Source organism: Gymnoscopelus microlampas, assembly GCF_963454915.1.
Source record: "Gymnoscopelus microlampas genome assembly, chromosome: 14".
NCBI classification, from domain to species: Eukaryota; Metazoa; Chordata; class Actinopteri; order Myctophiformes; family Myctophidae; genus Gymnoscopelus; species Gymnoscopelus microlampas.
Genome location: NC_139951.1, coordinates 7,075,380 through 7,098,350, shown reverse-complemented (window position 1 = coordinate 7,098,350; position 22,971 = coordinate 7,075,380). Strand labels below are relative to the sequence as shown.

The following is a 22,971-nucleotide window of genomic DNA, read 5'->3' as shown; positions in this document are numbered from 1 at the left end:
TCTGTATTGTTACTCAATACAATATCATTACTCTATGCTATGGTATAAATCAAGGTTTTTGGTATAAATGAGAAGCATCCTTCAAGAACTTTGGGTTACCATGGGTATGTCCCCTGAGTGACCTCACCAGAAGCTCAAGTAGTATAAATACTGTAGGACACAGTGACTTTTTTTTAATTTATTTTTTAGATTGCTCCTTCTCCATGTACTGGTTACCAGAGAAAACATATTGGCATTGTATATTTCTGCAAAAGACCACCAGAAATAAATACACATTTCAATATCATTCAAGAAGTAGGCAGAGCAAGTTCAAAAAGGGGCTCGCAACTCACTTTTAATGCTCCAAACTTTGGCCCTGTTTTATGCTTCGTCACTCGAGGGTGTCATGCAAAATTGTTAAAATAGCAGATCTACAAGCTCACAACGCATCACATCAAGATGCATTGTGAGTTTGTAGATCGGCTGTTTTAACTATTTTGGATTGTTTAATTAAACTCACATTTAAACTTATATGTTTGCCTACATAGGATGCCTACATAGGATCGATTATTCATTGATCATATTATGATAAAAATGATTGTTTATTGATTTTTTTTATAATGGATTAAACAATTGTTTTACTGTTGCACCCCAATTGTGTTTTGCCTTGTTGTTCAGATGCATGCACAGCTCCATTCTAAAACCACACCATAAGTGTGGGTTGGTGGCTGCACTTTGTGTATACCGGTAATTATCATATATATTTTTTTTAATGTGAAACACACTGAGTATACCTTTCTTTCTTTCTGTCTGTCTTTCTTTCTTTCTTTCTTTAGACAGGACAATACACAAACATTCCGTACATGGAAGTGAAATGAATCAGCTGATCATGATCTCATGTAAACATGTCCGTAGTTCTCACAAAAAAAAACATAGGCCTACAAATATAAACATAATAGAATACAGAAGAAAACAAATAACTACCTAAATAGTTGATTTAAGAATACCATACCTATTTTAAGCCAGTTGAACTGTTCTGGTATAAAATCAAATTTACTTTTTGTTCTCAGTGTGTAGAAATGGCGTCTGCCAGCAGTCTCCTGTCTGAAGAGCAGTTCCTGTGTTCTATCTGTCTGGATGTGTTCTCCGATCCAATCAGCACTCCATGTGGACACAACTACTGCAAAGCCTGTATCACACATTACTGGGACACTAATGTAGTGTGTCAATGTCCACTATGTAAAAGAATCTTCCGTAAGAGACCAGAATTCTTTGTCAATACATTTATATCTGAGCTGGTTAATCAGTTCAGGAGTCACCAGTTACATCAAACTGTATCTCTGAAAGAGGACTACGGAAGAAATAAGTCTGAGCTGGGAAAGACTGAAGTTCAGCAGATGATCCAGGAGAGACAAGTGAAGATTCACGAGGTGAAACATTCAGTAGAGCTCAGTAAGAAAGACGCAGACAGAGAGATAGCAGACAGTGTGCAGGTCTTCACTGCTCTGATGAGCTGCATGGAGAATATCCAGGGTGAGCTCATTGATGTAATTGAAGAGAAGCAGAAAGCAACAGAGAAACAGGCTGAAGGCTTCATTAAAGAGCTGCAACAGGAAATCACTGACTTAAAGAAGAGAAGCTCTGAGCTACAGCAGCTCTCACACACTGAAGACCAGAAATTCACATCCATCAACACCCCTCCACGCACCAAGGACTGGAGAAAGGTCAGTGTCCCTCAGTCTCCACATGTGGGGACTGTGAGGACAGCTGTGGCTCAGCTGGAGAAGACACTCCGTATAGAGCTGGTGAAGCTGTGTGACACTGAGCTGAGGAGGATCCAGCAACATGCTATGGATGTAACTCTGGATCCTGATACAGCAAATCCCTACCTCATCCTGTCTGAGGATAGAAAACAAGTCAAAGATGGAGATAAAATAGGGAATGTCCCAGACAACACAGCGAGATTTTCTGAAAGTCTCTCTCTCTTAGGAAAACAAAGCTTCTCTTCTGGAAGGTTTTACTATGAGGTTCAAGTTAAATGGAAGACTAGGTGGGGTTTAGGAGTGGCCAGAGAGTCCATCAACAGGAAAGGAGTAACCACAGTCAGACCCGATAATGGATATTGGACTATATGTCTTAATAAAGCAAATGAGTATGCAGCTCTTGATTGCACTCCCGTCCTCCTCCCTGTAAGAGAGAAGCTCCAGAAAGTGGGAGTGTTTGTGGATTACGAGGAGGGTCTGGTCTCCTTTTATGATGTGGAGGCCCGAGTCCATCTCTACTCTTTCACTGGATGCACCTTCACTGAGAAGCTATATCCAGTCTTCTGTCCAGCTGCCAACAATGGTGGGAACAACTCTGCTCCTCTGATTATCTCTCCTGTCAATCCTCAGTTTACATGAGAAGACAACTGTGTATATTCAAGGTTCTTGTTAGCTTTTTATCTCCGCCAGGCTGAAGGCCTGTTTCTTATGAACTCACAACACATTGCATTGTAGTGTGTTGTGAGCTTTTCAAAATATTAGTCTGTAATAGTTTTAAAAAATGCATGTATTTAATTGAGAATGACTAGAAGCAGGGATAAAACATATCTCCATACACCAACCATAAAAAGGAATAACCATAGGGGGATATCAAAAGTGGAGGCATGGATCCCCCTCTCCCCACAGCAAATCTAACCCCTCATAGCCTGGTTTTGTTTTGCACTTTTACTTTGGACATTGATATATTTAATATGGACTGATCTCAGGATAACAGTCTTATACTGTATGTAGATACTGTAGCTAGATGTGCTTTATGTGCTGAAGGATTTATTGCTACTGTTTTGGGATTTTGTGCTAACCGAACCAATACATCTATTAAACTGAATTGAACTTAATTGACTTTCAGTGTTTCTATTAGTAAACTTAGGAAGACCAACAGAAACATGTTTGTACTTTGCATGAGAAGAGATGCGTACACTAAAATACATAATACAAAATGGACAGCAGATGGCGCAGTAATCCATTCCCCATACAAGAACAAATCTAATGCAAATCTGATACATCTGATATAATCTGATATACTGTAGTATGTACATGATCATATGTGTCAGTTTCATTTAAAAATAGCATGTACTGTACTCATTCTGAAAAAAATAAAAATGTTAGTGAGTATTTTTCAAAACTAATATTGCGCTTTGTGTTCAAACCATCATTTGAATGATATTTTTTAACCACATTTCAGTATCATTTATTGTACAGCAGATAGACCTGTAGTTTTATTCTTTATTTTTTTTTAGATGGATATAATAACATTGAAGAGTGAGAGGATGGCTGCATGACACAGGTCATGCAGCCACCCAGCTACAACGATCAAATAAAAACTACAAGTTCATTAAAATAACAGAACCTAAATCTCATCGGTAATGTATTCATAAAACAAATTTTCATCAACAAACAATGCTGACTCTTCCGGAGTCCCCTCCTGGCTCAAAACACGTCACAACACAATGTGTTTTGGGCTTGCTTATCCGCAATTTAGATCCAGAATAGGGAAGGTAAGGTTCAAGTTGATAACAAGGTAACATTGGCTGTTCATATTCAAGTATGAGGACATTTAACATTTGCGCTTGTGTAAATTAATGCGTTGATTGACTATAATGACCAAAAAAAATCCCAGTTCTGTCTCTCTGTATAGTGGATTCAAATGGCCCATCAGAGGAGTCCTGGGAAGTGATTGTGATGTAACATGAGTGAGGTTACGATCAAGTGTGTTGGACTTCCGTTGTCGACACTCTCCCTTTTACACCAGTGTTTCCCAAACAATGGGTTAGTACCCATTTTGGGGCCACATACCCATTTTTAAGGGCTGTGAGATTATCCCCACTTGTCTTCTTTTTACATTTCCTTTTATTATCGCAAAAAAAAAAAAAACTAATGTCAGGAAAAAATGCAAACATGTTTCAATTTCAAAAAGAAAAAAAAAAGATAACGTATAAGAAATAATGAAAATAGCAGATCTACAAGCTCACAACGCATCACATCGCGAGAGTGACAGATACACTTTCACTATTTTCACTATTTCTGGAAAAAAAAGGCCATATAAACCCATTAAAACCGGTAAAAGCGTCTGTGTCATTTTAGATTTTAGCGTTGGCTATTCAAAAATAGCAGATCTACAAGCTCACATCGCGGAACATTTTTGAAAAATCACAAAGGGGTGAGAACTACTGATTTAGAAGGCATTTGCAGAATCGACCTCAGGTCTTAATGGGTTGTTAAGTGGTTCATTCATCATGATTGTGTTTCGGTCCCAGGGGGAGGCGCCAAATGTCTCTGATGGGTTATTCTTTTTCTTGGAAATAAAGTGAAACCCATAGACCGGAAGAACGATGTTGTAGAGCAGGGGTCTTCAACGGGGGGTCTGGGACCCCTAGGGGGTCCTCAGAGCTACATAGGGGGTCCGCCAAATCTTTGTGTGATAGGATTTAGTTTTTTTACATTAACCACTTGAAACCTGTAATTCCTTTTCTGAGGGGAACATTAGCCGAAAATAGCAGATCTACAAGCTCTCAACGCCTCGCGCAAAAAATAGCAGACTAAGTAAAAAAAAACTTTAATCTGAAACACAATTTTATACAATATAGAGTAGGGGGTCCCTGCTTCACCTCTCTCTCTCAGCTAGGGGGTCCTTGGCCTGAAAACGTTGAAGACCCCTGTTGTAGAGTATGGAACCCGATAAAAGTCAAAAAGTGTTTTACGACAAGAAATAAGACTCAGACACGCGGCGGTTGGAATGAATAACAACTAGAAAAAGTGCTCCTCGGAGCACAGGTCTCCGCCAGGACAGGAAGTTGCAATAGAGGTTGTGTTGTGTTTGTAACAATATAAGTTTTATAATCAGCGTATCAACCTGCAGTATTATATATTGAGTAGCAGTTAATAGCAATTGACAATGACTTACAGTAGATGGTACTTGTAGTGTGTTGTAGGTAGAGGATTTATTAGGACAGGATCACAAAGACAAACAGTACATGGTTGATGCATTGTGTGCTTGTAAATCAAGTATAGAATATGTTTTGCCAAAAAGGGTTTCCAAAAGTCGGCCTCCTGGTGGCGCTATGAAAAGCAGATGTGAAAAATGCAGGGCAGTTGTTTTTCCTTGGCCGTTTCACACAGATCGGTGCAGTTATAGGTAAAAACGTGAATTGAGCTGTTATAGCGCCACCATGAGGCTGATTGGAAAGTTTTGACGTGGCATTTCTTCCTGGGGCAACTGGGAATCTACGTGGAAAATTTCACGGAAATCGCATGCTTCGTTCATGATTTGAGGCATTGTGTTAAAAATAAAACCAACCCTGCAAATTTTTGGAGCCAATCTTAGCCAATCAGGATGGAATCTGCTAAATCAGACAGATCTGTGTTGATCACATGACTATAGAGATACTGTGTACCGATTTGTGTGTTTTTTGGAGAAAATCTCTAGGAGTAATATCCAATAATGTGTTTTGCAAAAGTCGGCCTCATGGTGGCGCTATAAAAAGTAAATGTGAAAAATGCAGGCGAGATATTTTTCCTTGGCCGCTGCGGAGTGTGCGTGCAAAGTTTCACGCAGATCGGTGCAGTTATAGGTAAAAACGTGAATTGGCCTGTTATAGCGCCACCATGAGGCTGATTGGAAAGTTTTCAAGTGGCATTTCTTCCTGGGCCAAGTGGGAATCTACGTGGAAAATTTCACGGAAATCGCATGCTTCGTTCATGATTTGAGGCATTGTGTTCAAAATGATCAAATTCTGCAAACTTTGGGAGCCAATCTTAGCCAATCAGGATGGAATCTGGTAAATCGGACAGATCCGTGATGATCACATGACTATGGAGATACTGTGTACCGATGTGCGTGTTTTTTGGGGAAAATCTGTAGGAGTCATATCAATAATGTGTTTTGCAAAAGTCGGCCTCATGGTGGCGCTATGACAGCCTGATCTGCAAAATGTTGGGCAGAGGTTCTGCTGTGGCCTCCAGGGAATGTGTGTGTGCAGTTTCACAGCGACCGGGCCAACGGTGGCGGAGATTAGCTGATCACAGACAGAAGGACGGACGGACACACACACACACACACACACACGGACGGACGGACGGAGGGTAAAACATACTCTCTCGCCATGCCTTTCGGCCTGGCGGAGACAATAATGATTCAATTCAAAGAGAGAAAACGGTACGAGGTTACAGTAGGCGTTCTCCTGGGTGGTAAAAGCTTTCTCCAGCAAACAATGGAATGACAGGGCATTATATCCCAGCACGCAATATCAGATGTTACAATGCATCACGTAATAGGCTCTATGCACAGCAGCCATATTGTCACTTCCTTCACGGGTGTTACCAATGATACTAATGAAGGCTCTGTTCCATTTAGTCTAGCACAGTGGTTTCCACGACCCCCATAACTCTGAGAGTGTACAAATGGAACCAAATACGGGTCCATTTGGTTCCATTTGTACACTCTCAGAGTTACACACCTGTAAGGGGCCATTTGGAAGCCCATGACCCCAACTGTAGACCCACTGGTGTAACAGAGTGTTTCCAGTTGTCCAACATGCACACTATCAGCACCCTGACCTGACTCTGTTTGATCAGAATGGAACAGAGCCTTCATTAGTATCATTGGTAACACCTGTGAATGTCTTCATAATATGGCTGCTGTGAATAGAGCCTATAGGCAGGGCAGGCCCAGTACATTCACCGGCCCTGACCAATGACAAGGCAAAATACATAGTCGTGGAATAACAGTTGATTAGATCGCCTCCGGGTCCAGTAGGTTGTCAGCTTTGGTGGTGTTTATCAGCGTGTTGTTTAGAGAGGCGCCTGTATGTTCAAAACCAGTGGTGGAAAAAGTACTCACTTAAGTAAAAGTATCAATACTGCAATGTAGAAGTACTCTGTTACAAGTAAAAGTCCGGAATTCCAAATTTACTTGAGTAAAAGTACAAAAGTATTGGTATCAAAATGTACTTAAAGTACCAAAAGTAAAAGTACTAAAATGTTTGCAAGTAGCAGATCTACAAGCTCACAACGCGTCGCGATGCGACGCGTTGTGAGCTTGTAGATCGGCTATTTTCAAATCGCCTAGGTATAAAATAGGGCTAAAGTAGTTAATGTATGTTTTATAATGTAATCATTTATATCTGCTACGTAACTAGTAACTAAAGTGTTCAAATAATTGTAGTGGAGTAAAAGTACAATATTTGCCTCTGAGATAGCGGAGTAGAAGTAAAAGTACAGAAAATTTGAAATACTCCACTAAAGTAAAAAAAAAAAAACTCAAAATAGTACTTAAGTACAGTACTTGAGTAAATGTACTTACTTACTTTACACCACTATTCAAAACATTATTCTGGCCCTAATACTGTCAGCTATCTTGCTGTGTCAAAGTGTGTTATTTGTGTTATGGGGAATGTCATTGTCTTCAATACCTGCAACATTAATTTGACCCTTATACAAAATGATTCACAACCAGAATCTAATGTACTAAAAACTATAGATCTAACAGTCTCCTTTGGGTCTCAAACTGAAAAAAAGTTTGGGAACGATGCAAAAGAAAAAAAAACGACGCAAAAACGTAATCCATACATTAATCTCCCCAGCTAGCGACCATAGGGTAGCGACAAGTAGCCAGTAATTAAATAAAATAGCCAATGTATAGGTTTCCACTGGTTACACTGATTTCGATGCTAAACTAATAATGCTGTGGACCCTCTGGAACCCCCTCAAGGACCCCTGAGGGTCCCCAGACCCCAGTTTGACAACCACTGCTATAGAGCATTGTATAAACAACTGGGAAGGGCTATGGGCCGTAGTCCTTTCATGAGGACACGTGCTTTACAGCCCTCTGGGTCCACCTTTCCCTTTTTTTTCATCTCCACGTCTCTTGGTCCAGCTGGGCCACCGAGTTGGGCGACACCAGCCCAGCGAACGTCACCCTGGACCTGGACGACACCGGCTCGCCGTTCCCCCTGCTGTCCAGCCTCTGCCTCTCCGTCTGCACCCTCTCCAGGCATTCCTCGCAGAGGCAGCTTTCCTTCACCAGGTAGAGGCTCTCCACCCGGCGGACGGAGTCCACGTCCCGGGGCCCGCGCTCCGCCGAGATCGGGTTGTTGTCCAGGTTCATGCGCTCCAGGCGCGGGAGGTTCCGGAGGTGGTCCGGGTAGCGCGTCAGCTGGTTGTCGAAGAGGCCGACGTGCCGGAGCTCCTTCAGGGCGGCGAAGGAGGACGGCACCAGGTGGATGCGGTTGAGGCCCAGGTTGAGCTGGCGGAGCTTGCGCAGGAGTCCCAGCTCGCTGGGGAGAGAGCCGCTGGTCAGCCGGTTGTTGCACAGGTTCAGCGTCACCAGGTTCTGGAGGCGGCCGATGGACTCCGGGATGTGCTCCAGCTGAGGAGAGGAGAGGTGTTAATGCATGCCTCCGCTTGCGATACCCCACCCCCCCTGTCATTCATTGTTATGGCCAGTGGGGATATAATTTAAACACATCAGTGAATGGAGTCTGATATTTATTTGACCATTGTTAAACTCTGATAATGGTCAGGCTGCATTAAACACATGCATTGTTCTAACCCTAGACTAACCCTAGGCACCCCTGTAAATAACTTTTTTCATCCACGGCACCCCTGTACATTGTTACTTTATAGCACATTACAAGTATGTCATATTATGGTACTTAATATGTGAATCTTTCCCCCAAGAGACACTATCACGAGGAAAACTTGAGAGAATATCCGTTTACATTTAGGACAGATTAAAAATAACGTAATACTTTGCGTTTAACCACTTGGATCCCAGGATCCCTATTCTGGTGGCAACAACCAAAAATTGCCGATATACAGAGGCTTAGGGTTAAAGTGGTTAAACTGAAGTGATATAGATCAATTCCGAATATTATCAAAGTATTCTGTGGCACCCCTGGACTTGTGTCACAGCACCCTAGGGTGCACCCACTTTGAGAAACCTTGCCCTAGAGACAGTGAATATAGTCTGATATTTAATTAATTCAATTGAATTTGATAATATTACAGTTTAACAATTTACAACAAAAATAAGTTAACCTTTTTGTTTCTTTATTTAATAACAACAAATGTGAGCTTGTAGGTCTGCTATTTTATTTATGTTTTTGCCTATGAGGACATGCCCAAAATAGGGATCAATTGTTGATTATTTTATTAAATTATCGATTTCTTTTTAATAATTAATTAGTTCGATTAACTCACATGGTTGCTGTGCAGATCCAAGGAGTGGAGGTTGGCGAACCTGTCTATGAAATCTGGGAGCTTCTGGAGCAGGTTCCTGCTCAGGTCCAGCTCCTCCACATCACACAGCTTCATAATGCACTTTGGCACGGTGGACAGGCCCTGGTTACTGAGGTCCAGACACCTGGACCCATCCGCCGTAGACTTCAGGCAGCTTTTAGCCATCTTCAGGGTCATCTTCTTCCCTTTTGACTCCACTGTTTTCTTCTTCTTCCCTTTGGCCATGTTGCTGGCAGGGGTTGGAACAACAACATTTCAGGAAGAGGTTTTATACAGTGTACTGAGCGTGTATGTGTGTGTGTGTGTGTGTGTGTGTGTGTGTGTGTGTGTGTGTGTGTGTGTGTGTGTGTGTGTGTGTGTGTGTGTGTGTGCACACACAAAATAGCCGATCTACAAGCTCATTATGGCATGCCCAAAATAGGCTCTGTGCATATACAGTAACTGTAGATCTTCAGGTGTCTTGTTCCGGTTAATTTTCCCAGCTTTGTTTGATTGACTGCAGCAATCAATCAAACAAGGCAATCAAACAAAGCTAAGGGAAAATAAACCGGAATGGGTATGTCACCTTCTGCCAACACAGGACTCACAGTTTTGCACAGAGCCATACTCATGTGGTGAAGTGCCTTGCTCAGGGGTGGCTTGATAGTGAAGAAAGACAGAGCATTTCTTTCACACTCTACCTTTGACCTGACGCAGGGCCCTATCTTGCGCGCCACTCACCCCTTATCCCTAAACCTTTTTTTGCCATCTTTTACTATTTTGAAGTAGTTCAAATAGCCAATCTACAAGCTCAGAACGTGTCGATGTAGATCGTCTAGTTGAACTATTTAAAAAAGTTTAGGGATAACACTTGCTAATAAGGTACACGTACGTAAGGCTTCATTTATGATTACTTAATACATTATTTAAGCGTTAATCAAGCATAAATTCATCATGAATTCATGTATTAAGTAACTTTGCTTAACTAGTGAAGAACTAATGATGTTAATTAATGATGAATTAAAAGGAATTCATGATGAATTTATGCTTAATTAACACTTAATTAAAGCTTAAATAATGTATTAAGTAATCATAAATTAAGCGTTAATTACGGGTACCTTATGAGCAAGTGTTACCAGTTTAGGCATAAGAGGTAAGGCGGCAAGATAGCTTCTAACCTTTAGGCCGGTCAGTGGGTCCTCAAGGCCACAGAACACTGCTGGTGTTCATTATGTGTCTAATTGGTGACTCACTAAGAACTGGGACACCAGGTGAGCACAATCAATTATTTGGGAGAGTAGATGAGCAGGAGATGGAGTGGTCACGGTCCCCAGGACAAGAGCTAGGATCAACAGCTCTAAAGCTTAGGGCCTGACGCCTGTCATTTCTTTGTCATGGTCTTTGGTTACTGGTCAGTGAGATCAGGTTAGAACTTGTTCTACATATAGGTTAAGTGATCCACTGGGACAAAGGAACTGACAGGGGGACAACTTTATGACATTGTTAAAGGGCAACACCACTTTGGTAGAGGTTTGGGTTGTGTTGTTACCTTGCCATGATGTAACTCCAAAGGTGGACAAGATATAAAAAAAAATAACTCCATTGATTAGAAATGGATAATTAAATTATGCTCCTCGTTGACTTACATTGTACGGTGAAACAGTGAAACAGAAACTCAAAGTCACTCTTTTAGCACATAAACAAACACAAACAAAGTTGATTCAGACAATTTTTTAAATAAAAATGTTAACTTCCTGTTGATTTAGCTATTTTTATTAGGAAGAAAACCCAGGCTGGATCCACGGATCCGGATCTTCAAATAGTAAAATCAACAGGAAGTTGACATTTAAAAAAAAAAACTTTGGTGATGTTCTATATTGTCTGAATCAGCTTTGTTTGTGTTTGTTCATGTGCTAAAAGAGTGACTTTGAGAGCTGTTTCAGCGTACAATGTAAGTAATTGAGGAGCATATTTTGAATGATCAATTTCTAAACATTGGAGCAATTATTTTTGATTTATTGTCCTCCTTTGGAGTTACATCATGGTAACTACAGAACCCAAACCTCTACCAAAGTGGACTTTGATAGAATGCATGGATTTATTCCAGAAACGAGTTACTTGTAGTAACTTAGGTAAAACTTATATAAAAGGATTTGGGCACAGAAATACTGTGTAATCAACTAAACGATAATGTTGTTAATAGGGTTGCATTCAAGTATATTGTATAAGGTGATTGTCAAGTCATAATAAATCACTTAGAGAACCCAACATATACTTCTCACATAAATTCACTGACTAAATTTGTAATGAAATAATTAATTGTTGTAGCCTACTTGAATAACATTCTTAAGCACGATGACAACAAAATAAATAGTTATCTACAGCCTACAACAGAATATTACATAATAAAGTCAGTCCTCAATGTTAATTTATCCATTTGTAACTCAGAGAGGGCACAAATGTAACATTATTATCCTCTCTGATGGTTGTATTTGTACACTCTCTGAGTAAAATGAACACAGAGGATTTCACTGTGAAGACATTCAAGTCACTCTCACTTACCTTTGGATGCAGTAGACAAGCTGATATGAGGACAGAATACTTGGTTCCCTACAATAGATTCAATCAGTCTCTGACAGATGGAGTCTCTCTCTCTCTCTCTCTCTCTCTCTCTCTCTCTCTCTAAACCCGTGAATTATACATGAAGAGACGAAACGGGAAGTGAAGAGCAGGGTAAATAAAACCCAGGAAGCGCCTGGCGGATTAGCCCTGTTCCGAATGGAAATGCTATAGAGCTTGTTCAGTCAACCAGTCAGTCAACACACACACGCTAGGGATTGTTGTGGTACGGTCTCTAGGCAACGTGACATTTGGTCTTTAAGCTCTGTCACAGAGGGAAGAAGCTAGGTCAAGTGTGTCGCTGTGTTCAGTGTAACACAATAGGCCTGAAATCACTTAAAGATTGGGAAATACAATACTATGGTGTTGTTTATTGTGTTTGGACACCACAGTGGTTCCCAAACTTTTCAGCTCAAGCCCACATCATGAATTGACCAAAAATAGTGATAGTGACCATGTAGCAGCCATATAAAAAAACAAACACAAATCACAACATTAAAATGCAACATGCAGCATTACAGTATATAAAAACACAATCCACAATAAAACATACACATTGCTATTCCTAAATAGCGGCCTCACAGATGCAAAAATTACATGCCTCCCTCACCATATAAATGTATCTTATTTTTGATATTTTTGTAGATTATTCCATGCCTAAGCTGCAAAGTAGGAAAACACATTTTTCACCAGATCTGCTCCAACTTGGGGTACATTAAAAAGCAACCACTTGGATGAGCTATTAATTATTATCAATTATTTTTGCATTGTAGTGCCTTTCAACATTGTTTACTGTGTTGGGTCCCTGCTGTCCACAGTAATACAACTCTGCATTATTTGTGTTATTGCTCCTCCTGCTGTTGAAGTTTGGTAACTGTTGGCTGACCACAGTTCAACTGGACAGATATTAAAAGGCACAGATTAATGAATCATGACCTTTCAACTTTAAACCCCTGCTGCAACGTTTTTAAATTGCTTCCTTTCTGACCAGCACTTGACCTTGATAGCCTATACAATTCATTTTTCTAAATTCTATTTTGTTATATTGACAAATAAACACAGTTTTTCGCAGAGAAATGTGCCCTGTTAGGGGATCCTTGGCCAAATATCTATCCATGCACAAACTTACACGTATGATATCCATGTTTACTGTTTGATCTTATAGCGATGATATCTGAAAATGTATTAAAGGGATGGAGGGGGAATGTCTGTCTGTCTCTATTGCTAGTTGTTAATATTGTTTTTCTTCTTTTTTTCTTTAGAGCACTCCCTGTTAAAAGCATGGTTACGCAATGATGTTTTATTATAATACATTTTAAAATCAAAATCTTGTTTCTGTTGTGTGAGGCAGCTTGATGTATAAGTACATCTTCTGGACATGAGGCTAGTTTGTTGCAGGGACTTACCCCTGATCCAACACTTAATGATGAGGCATTGGGTGCCATTATTTATAGTCTTTGGTATGACTCTCCCAGGTAATGAACCCTGACCTCACAGTGTCAGGGTGAACACTCTAACCACAAGGCCACTGAGCTGGTTGTACTTGCACAAGACAATGATATTTCTTTTCAGTTTTGATCATGATGCACTTGATGTATATTTGACACTGTGACTTGTATCTGAACTACGGTACTGTAATGAGGCTGCCGCTGTGTTTGATGCTGTCTGCTAATTTGTCCACCAGAGGGTGATGAACAGCCTCTATATTGTTTTGAGCTATGCAAACTGAAATCCAGTTCGAAAAAGTCCACTTTCTGATGTCATTGGTAGGCAGGTGTCTGAAATGCCCACAGCCAACTTCTGAGACACAAAGACAGACACTTTGACATCTTTTAATGAGCATTATTGGGGACCAATTTCATGAACATGAGGTTGAAAATGGGTGAAGTGTCCCTATAAGTCAGCTCTGCAGTCTTCACAGTAAAATCCTCAGTGTTAATTTAGCCGAGTATACAAATGCTTCAAATAGACCCACATGGGAGATTTTTACTGTGTTCCCTTAGAGTCTCAAATATAGGGCCACACATTTGCCCTATTCAAAGGCATAAACACATTACAAAAGAACTAGACCGGTGTCCATTGGGCACTGTACTGGCCTACTCTGCGATAATGCAAGCTGGGATTCTTTTTTTGGGAATGCATGCCCCTACCCAGTTATGCGGTGCCCATTGTACCCATTGTCAGAGTACCCGTTGTACCCGTCTGTCTGTCTGTCTGTCTGTCTGTCTGTGTCCATACATGCAGATCTCTGTATCTGTCTGTCGCCTGTGTGCCTTTTATGCCCATACTGTATATGAAGATCCCTGATGTCATCAGTATATGCCCATATATGGGTCGGATAGGTAGTTATGGGCAACAGGATCTCCATATATATGCCTATATATGGGCATATTGGTCAGATTCTAGACAACCGCATATCCGACGACTTGACGACCATACTCCCTTCCTTGGGTCCTCTGCGGCGCACACGCTAAGTTTGAAGTCGTCAGTCTGACGGTTCTCAAGATACATGAACTACAGACACACGCATTCAGTGATTTTGTGCATTTCTAGTTGGATATCATAACATATCGGGATAATTTAAAAATAGAAAAAGAAAAAAAAAAGTGAATTCAAACATCAGTATAACATTCATGTTGACGTCATGTCGTCCTCGTCAACATGCAACTTGACAGTAAAGCCTGTCACAGTTCGTTTGGGGCTCATAACGGGCTCCATGGCTTTGTACAGTAAAGGCGACCACCAAAACAAAAACAAAAAAGCTGGGTTTGGGAAGGAAATGTAATCATGTGGATCCAGGGTTTCACATGGGAATGATGTTGCTCCATAGTAGATCTCAGCCTTGTGTGGCTATCCTTTGATGTCAGTTATCTATGACATGTGACAAATGTGGGGCAAGGTTTCAGCCCGATCAAAGCCCCATTGACTTCCATTATACATTCAAGTTAAATAGTTCATAAAGTACAACATAAGGGGGCAACATGGCCAGCAGAGGCTCAGGAGATAGAGAGGCCGCTTAGCCTTAGGGAACGGAAGGTTCCCAGTTCGATCCGGGGCTCCCCATGTGTTACTGTCCAGGTGTCCTTGAGCAAGACACTGAACCCCTAACTCACTTACTGCAAAGCAGGTTGGTGCCTTGCATGGCTTCTTCCACATTCGGTGTGTAAATGTAATGCACATGGTAAAGTGCTTTGGATAAAGGCGCTATATAAATGCACCATTTATATAAAATATATGTTTTCATACATTAATGCCATTGTTATCTTAGTTGTATGATTGTCACACAAGAGTAGCACAATACCAGATCTACTGTACAAGATCTACTGTACACAATCTATTTTTGCTAATTACAGTTGAACTCAACTTTTTTGTGTCACTTTTTGCTGGCTCCGCCTCTGGTCGCAACAAATCGCTCCTCGCCATAGCCAATGCATGGAAACACGCCCCTCTCTCAGAATACGGAAGTGGTCATGGTCAATTCAGTGTAAGTAGCACAGAAGCGTTACTGAATCACAACACGTTGTTAGCTTGTAGATACCTCTGCCTCGGGACTTTCTCATAGGCTGCATGGAAGCTTTCAGATGATGTCTGCTCAATATCCATGTGAGCAGAGAATCAGACTCAGATTGGAAGCTCCAATACAATAAAACCATAAAACATGATAAAACAACTTAAAAACACTCAATAAAAGTAAACACAGGGTAAGAATATCAGTCAAAGAAAGTACAGTATTGCACATTCACTTTTCACTGTCATTTAACAGTCTGATAGCCTGTGGGAAAAACTGTTCCTCAGCCTGTTAGTGCACGCTGAGAGGATCTTGTATCCCTTCACCCTTTTGGACTTGAGCGGGGAAATCGTTTTTGTATGGGGGTGGGTGGGGTCTTTTATGATCCTCAGGGATTTATTGAGGCAGCGCTCTGCTGGGTGTAGAGGTCCTCCAGACCGGGCAGCTCACACCCGGTGATGTTCTCGGCAGTGCGAACGACCCTCCTCAGCGCCTTGCAGTCTCTGTCCGTCTGCCGTATACCAGGATGTGAAGCTGCTTGTCAGGAGGCTCTCTATTGTGCCTATGTAGAAGTCCCTGATGGTGTTGGGTCTCAGGCCGAATTTCTTCAGACGCCTGAGTCCGTACAGGCTCTGTTGGGAGCCGTCACTTCCAATGCTTGTCTTCCAGTTGGTTGATATTGCCTTTGAGGCACCAGGCGCGTCTCCATGTTTTGGTGATCTCTGTGCACCGTCAAAGGAAGTTCAGTCTCCTGGCACTGCAGTTTGAGATCAGTGGTGTGGATATCCAGCCTACTCTTGACTGTTGGTTTGTGGGTGGTTGTATTCTTTTTTTGGGCTACAGGTGAACCCTGTGGATGTCTTTAATGTAAGCAGGGTCCTCCTTCTCTATTATGTCTTTCTTTAGCATGCGCTTGTCTGCAATTCCTTCCTCTTATGTTGGATACAGACAGTATCCAGTGGCCTTTTTATCTTTCAGCTTGTGATATTCAAGTTAGCATACTTTGTTGTGCAGTTACAAGTGATCGCTCTATGCTGTCTCGGATAGATTCACTTCTCACATGGCCCGTCTCATGTCATATCTGTCACACAAATGGTAACTTGAGATGTCTGTGAGCAGTTTATAACTTTTTTCATGATGATTCTATACAGACATGATTCACTGTAGGTCGCACTAACAGGGCTGCTGGGTGGTTTAATTATTGTTTAATTGTTTTCATATTCTGAGGCTGGGGTTGGTGGTGAGCCGTGTGTCACACCGTTGTCTCCCCAGTTTACAACATGAACTTCCCTAGGAATAATCCGATGTAGATTGCTGATACAACAATTAGGAAGGAGGGCAGCGAGAAAGTGCTGCCTTCTCGTTCGTGATGGGTGATGGAGCTTGATTTCACGTGGTCCAAGTAGGCCACGTTTCTCATTCCAAGACCATCGCCCTTAAGTTGCTGATTCTCCTCAGTCGGTGTGGGGTTCGAGGTCACATGGTCCAAGTAGCCCACGCCTCTCATTGTGAGACCATCATCCTTCAGTTGCCGATTCTCCTCAGCCAGTTTGCTAATCTCAGCCTGCAGCCTCTTGCACTCCTCAAGCAGTTTCTTCACCTCTGCGCCATCCAGTGAGGCACTGAAAGGTTTGGCTGGTTTATTCACCTCTGTGTCATCCAGTGAGGCACTGAAAGGTTTGGCTAATTTATTCACCTCTGTGTCATCCAGTGAGGCACTGAAAGGTTTGGCTAGTTTCTTCACCTCTGTGTCATCCAGAGAGGCACTGAAAGGTTTGGCTAATTGCTTCACCTCTGTGTCATCCAGTGAGGCACTGAAAGGTTTGGCTAGTTTCTTCACCTCTGTATCATCCAGGGATGCACCGACAGGTTTGGCAAATGTCTTCACCTCTGTGTCATCTAGGGAGGCACTGGCAGGTTTGGCTGCCGCCATGGCCGCAGAGGGCATGTCACCGCTAGTGCAGTTCATCACAGGGGCTACTTGTTTGGTCACATCCATGTGATTCTCATGCTTCACTCTGTCACTTTCGGAAGGCAGCTCAAAGACATAGCTCAGCTTGGTCTCTGTGAGATCACAAGGCATGTCACCGTTAGTGGAGTTCATCACGGGAACTGCTTTGGTTGCGTCCACATCGTTCCCGTGCTTCACTGTGTCGTTTTCAGAAGGCAGCTCAAAGACACATCTCAGCTTGGTCTCCATGACATCGTCGGGGTTTACATCTTTCCACAGCGATGAATCTGTGTCGGAAACGCCTGGCGGGACAACAATGCTCTGCACCAACAACTTATCTTTATTGCCTTTCTCGTTGGGGATGCCGTCGAAGGGCTGTCGCATTATAGAGAGGGTGACGGTGTCTCTGGCCTCGATGCCGCCGCTGTTTGGTCGCACGCAGTACCAGAGCGGCGCTGTCGTCTTGACCCTGAAACATACTCTACTTTCAGAGGGGTTGTTCAGTGTAAGGCGGGTGGTGACTACGTTTGTAAAGGGACCTTTAAATCTGAGGATGGAGGCGGGGTCAATAATTAGGATCTGTTCCAACTTGGACATAGCTGTTGGAGGGACGGTTTGCACGTGATAGCAATATGAATGTGTCACACGTAGACTGAGTAATGGAAATGCTGATTCTGCTGTTGTATCTACTGCCACTACTGACTGAGTGAAATACTGACACGGAGTAAATATTATAAACATAGTGATGTACCATGACATCACCATGTAGCATGACATCACCAGCCATGCCCACATATGGTGTCTTGGCTTGGATGGCCAATAATCTAGCAGTTGATGTAATGTTTACATGACACACGCTGATCTTGTGTAATGTAATTTTGTGTAATGTAAGCTACTGCCGTCACACATCAGTTCTTGTTGCCTATTGTACTACTAAGAACACTTCTGTTTAAGTAACTGGTATTTGTAAAGGAGGAAGTCATTCCAGTCTAGGAGTATGGCAAATTACCACCATAAATAAGACCTTTATTGATCCCGCTAGGGAAATTCAGAAAAAAAACTGATCACAGGGCAAGGAACACCGAAATCGTGTGGGCAATGTGTGACTCATTACCTACTGAATTAGTGACTGGTTTGAGACACAACCAGCTTTCTGGGTATCGCATAATAAATATAATTATATACATAACAAACATAACCTTAAAGGTTATCAGGCTGTTTCAGAGACCACTAGAACTTCTCGAACTCCTCTGTCCCCAGCTCCTCCACAGTTTAAAATCTATCCCTCATGTGTGTCCATGGTTGATTCCTGGTTCATAGAATGTTAACATTTCAGTTACATTTTTTGAATGCTTGAACATAAGCTCTAGTTGAAGTTCAATACATCAGGGAATACACTTTATGGTCGCAGGTAACATGTACTGTCAGCTACGTGCAGAGAGGAGGGCTGAGGGGGATTGAGCACCTGCACTGTTGCCCCTGATGTCCAAAGTGTCCTCTGTGAAACACCGCACGCACGCACGCACGCACGCACGCACGCACGCACGCACGCACGCACGCACGCACGCACACACACACACACACACACACACACACACACACACACACACACACACACACACACACACACACACACACACACACACACACACACACACACACACACCTCACACACACAGCCTCACACAAGGCCTCCCCTCATCCATAAATGATTGCTTTTACATTTCACTTTTTGTGCAGATAAAACACATGAAGTTGTGGGCTTTTGTTAGAGTTCGGGACTGCCGATCTGACCGATACTGTATGTCTGAGTCATAGTGTTGGGGGCTTTGTTAGAGTACCCGTTGTACCCATCTGTCTGTCTGTCCCTTTGCGTCCATACTGTATATGGAGATGTATTCTGTCAGACTACCTGCACCTTTAATGCCCATATATGGAGATCCCATATATGGGCATTTTGGTTGGATCAGTGGTTCTGGAAAACTACTCAACGGCGGGCACCATGCTCCCTCAAGCATAGAGGTATATAATATAACTAGAGGGCGGATTGCCCCGCCCCCAGCTATTCATTTCTATTAAAGTGCTCAGTGGCGTTTTGAAGCACCCGGAAGTAAGAATAGGAACCAATATGGAGCCAATATGAACCAATGGAATGGATCCATGGGTCGTGACGCGTCGTGAGCATGCGCACAAAACGGGAGACGCACGCGCAGTAGCATTTAAGTGCATTCTCTTTTAATTAGCAAAATCTCATGTCGTGCCAGTGTGTGGTATGCGCTTAAAAATTGAGGTAGGTGTGTGAGGGTTATGCGATTGTGTGTACAGGTAGCTGCCTCACACACAGGCAGACAGGTAACAGACCCTTGTGTTGATTGTTCATAACCTGATTGCCTGGGGGAATTAGCTTTTCTGGCACTTACTGCTATTGGTCTTGTTGTTCAAAGACCTGATAATTGCCTGTCGGAAGGCGGAAAACCACCCAATTGAGACGAGATATGTAGATATTAGTCTGTATGGGTAGATGTTTTCAGGTTGAAATTCTAAAGAGAAAGGTACATGACCTTTTTGTGTGTTGTGTAGCCTATTATTTGATGTAAACTCATAAACCCTCTGGAGCTGCGTTTGTCCCTGCACATGGCATGTGTGTGTGTGTGTGTGTGTGTGTGTGTGTGTGTGTGTGTGTGTGTGTGTGTGTGTGTGTGTGTGTGTGTGTGTGCGCGCGCAAGCGTGCGTGCGTGCGTGCGTGCAAAAATAATCATGAGTTTAAAACAAACGCAAACGTTTTTCAAATAAATTCCATAAAAAAAAGAGAAGTGAAAATAGCAGATCGAGCTAAAAAGTGTGGGAACCGTTCTGTGACAGAAATAGGTTATGCTGAGTGTACTAGATTACAGTATGCAACTGCAATATACTAAAGGGGAAAAAGAAGGTTACAGTCAATAATGGAAGCATACAAGTGTGTGTGTGTGTGTGTGTGTGTGTGTGTGTGTGTGTGTGTGTGTGTGTGTGTGTGTGTGTGTGTGTGGGTTTTGTTATGACCCTGGCCTAGGGGGACCAGGGAACACAACAAAAATACAGGGGAGACGCAGTTTTCAAAGAATATAGTGTTTTATTAAATAATCAAAATGAACGAACAGATCATAAATGAACAGATGAGGTGTAGAAATAAGTAAAGTCAGTAGTGTAATGTGTGTATGCATGAGTGGATTGTATAGTGTGTGTGAGTGTTGTATGTGTGAACATAAATGTGGGAGAAAGAGGTATTGCTGGGTTGAGGAGCAAAAGCAAATGAACTGAAGGAGGAAAAGAGGACTGGGGAGGCAGGCTTTTATAGGGCGTCGACACCCGGGCCCAGGTGAACGCCAATTTGGCTGATTGCCAACATGTCACTGCTCCCCATGTCCTATTGGAACCAATGAAAAACAGAAATGAATACAAAGCAACCATAACCATATAACCTAAGAGTGACTCATTATCATACTATACAGGGAACCGTCACAGTGTGTGTGTGTGTGTGTGTGTGTGTGTGTGTGTGTGTGTGTGTGTGTGTGTGTGTGTGTGTGTGTGTGTGTGTGTGTGTGTGTGTGTGTGTGTGTGTGTGTGTGTGTGTTTGTGTGTGTGTGTGTGTGTGTGTGTGTGTGTGTGTGTGTGTGTCCACAGAGACAGACCGATGTATGTCTGTCTGTCTGTGATAGAGCTGTTATTTTTCCTTATCACCCATATATATATATACCAATGCAGGGCGAAACATCACATCAGTATATATACAAAGTACCAGATAACTTTCATAAAAGGCGACAAAGAAAAACCAGACTCAGGACACAGGCAGCCATTGGATGTAGGGAATATCTTGTATTCAGACAGAGAGAGAATGGAAGGTTACAGTGTCACAGGTGTTAACGCATCATCGGTCGTCGTCTCTCTCCCGTTAAACAGAGAAAGCCCTGGACTTTAACAGCGTCCGGTAACATAAACATATGACATCATTGAAGATACATCAAGCGTCCAGCCTTCGGAGGTGTAGTCCTGCCATTGGTGGATAGTGATGATTACGTCGTCGTCAGATGAGGATGAGGATGGTAGATGATGATGATGATGGTGTGACCGTTTATCTTTGGAAAAACAGCGTCCACATGTCTCGAATAACACGTTGACCTCGGGTCTGACCGGTCACTGGTCAGTGGTGACTTCAGTGGCGCTGAAGGAATTGTTAGCGCAGAGGAGAACACCGAGATACAGTGTTCTTAAAACAACTGATAGCCACAGAACGCCTGTAGCTAGTTTGACCTTGCATAGACAGAGAAATAGCAGAATAGTACATGACAGAGTTTAGGCCAATATGACAGCTATTACATTAATTTGACATTTAAAGCAGGTTTAGGGCACTAGACAAATTATGATCAATCAAAATAACTCCATCAGTCTGTATGATAATTATATTCCTATCCAATCTCACTACTTCATTAGAAGTTATATTCATAGTCAATTGTTATGAAATTATGACCTCAAGAACAGCTTCTCCTTCTTTATCTCTGGGCTGTAAATATCGAACAAAGGAAAATGATTGACAAGAACTTGTTGTGACTATATTGGATTCATTGATTGGATCACAGGTTATTTTTTCCATTTCCTGAAAAGTAAGAGTTTTGGACATGGCGTCCACCCGACAGCGACAATATGCTGTTTGTTGGTTATTTGTGATGCATGCGTTTTTTTTAGAACAGATGGCCTCTGTTGAAATGGACATACTAACTCCATGTCCTGCCCTGTGAAGCTAGCCAGGACCTTGTGGACTTCAGACAAAAACTGTGCTATTGAATACAAACAAATACAGATAGTCATGATAGTATTGCTACATGATTTAACATGACTGTAGTAGCGCTCATCAAAGGCTCCATCAGAGTATCACAACTTTCCTATTCTATGCTGGATTCAAACCCGGATCTCCTGAGCAAGTTCTCACATTTTTAACCTTGAGTTAATGAGTTAATAGAGCAGGTATTCAGGTCCAAATTCATGCCAAATCAGAAACAGGATTGTGTTAAAGGTTGTGTCAAACCAGACACAGGACCTAAATGTAAATAGAAGAGCTGGGAGACCAAATAAAACCACCTCAATTGTATAAGTAATATTAGCATACTTTACCATACAGATTGGACAAACGATAAGTACACGGGGAAAATAAGTTATTGTAAAGCACTTTGTAACAATGTTATATACATAATAATAATTATTATTACCATTATTATTATTATTATTATTATTATTATTATTATTATTATTATTATTAGTAGTAGTAGTAGTAGTAGTAGTAGTAGTAGTAGTAGTAGTAGTAGTAGTAGTAGTAGGAGTAGTAGTAGTAGTATTCACATACACACCCTGTAGCAAAGGGAAATTGATGAGTCCATCAACCTTACTTAAATAAAGAAATGAACAGACTAATTGGAATTCAAACAATATAACATTGAAGCTGAACAACTTTCCTGATTGGATGAAATTCTCAGGTGACCCACCTGAGAATGTATTTTCTGTTTATTAATGAGCTGGAGGGATCAGTTACTGAACGAACACTATAGCAATGATTACTATCAGCATAGTGCTTTAACTCAGGGGTCTTCAACAGGGGGTCCGGGACCCCTAGGGGGTCCTCAGAGTTA

At 41.9% G+C, this 22,971-nt stretch overlaps 3 protein-coding genes across 3 annotated transcripts; 1 reads left to right on the top strand and 2 right to left on the bottom strand.

Annotated features, from left to right (window-relative positions):
• Positions 1 to 1,058: 1,058 nt before the first annotated feature.
• On the top strand, positions 1,059 to 2,381 carry LOC311060009 (E3 ubiquitin-protein ligase TRIM21-like; the record flags this gene model as incomplete). Its single annotated transcript, XM_084078134.1, has 2 exons — positions 1,059 to 1,617; positions 1,747 to 2,381. The coding sequence occupies 2 exons, from the start codon at positions 1,059 to 1,061 to the stop codon at positions 2,379 to 2,381; spliced, it is 1,194 nt and encodes a 397-aa protein (XP_083934260.1).
• A 5,488-nt stretch (positions 2,382 to 7,869) lies between these two features.
• lrrc18b (leucine rich repeat containing 18b) lies at positions 7,870 to 9,482 on the bottom strand (the record flags this gene model as incomplete). Its single annotated transcript, XM_084078133.1, has 2 exons — positions 7,870 to 8,385; positions 9,219 to 9,482. The coding sequence occupies 2 exons, from the start codon at positions 9,480 to 9,482 to the stop codon at positions 7,870 to 7,872; spliced, it is 780 nt and encodes a 259-aa protein (XP_083934259.1).
• Positions 9,483 to 16,636: 7,154 nt separating this feature from the next.
• LOC311060007 (vesicle-associated membrane protein-associated protein A-like) lies at positions 16,637 to 17,911 on the bottom strand (the record flags this gene model as incomplete). The annotated part of the gene is made up of 1 exon (XM_084078132.1): positions 16,637 to 17,911. The coding sequence occupies one exon, from the start codon at positions 17,909 to 17,911 to the stop codon at positions 16,637 to 16,639; it is 1,275 nt and encodes a 424-aa protein (XP_083934258.1).
• Between the last annotated feature and the right edge of the window lie 5,060 nt (positions 17,912 to 22,971).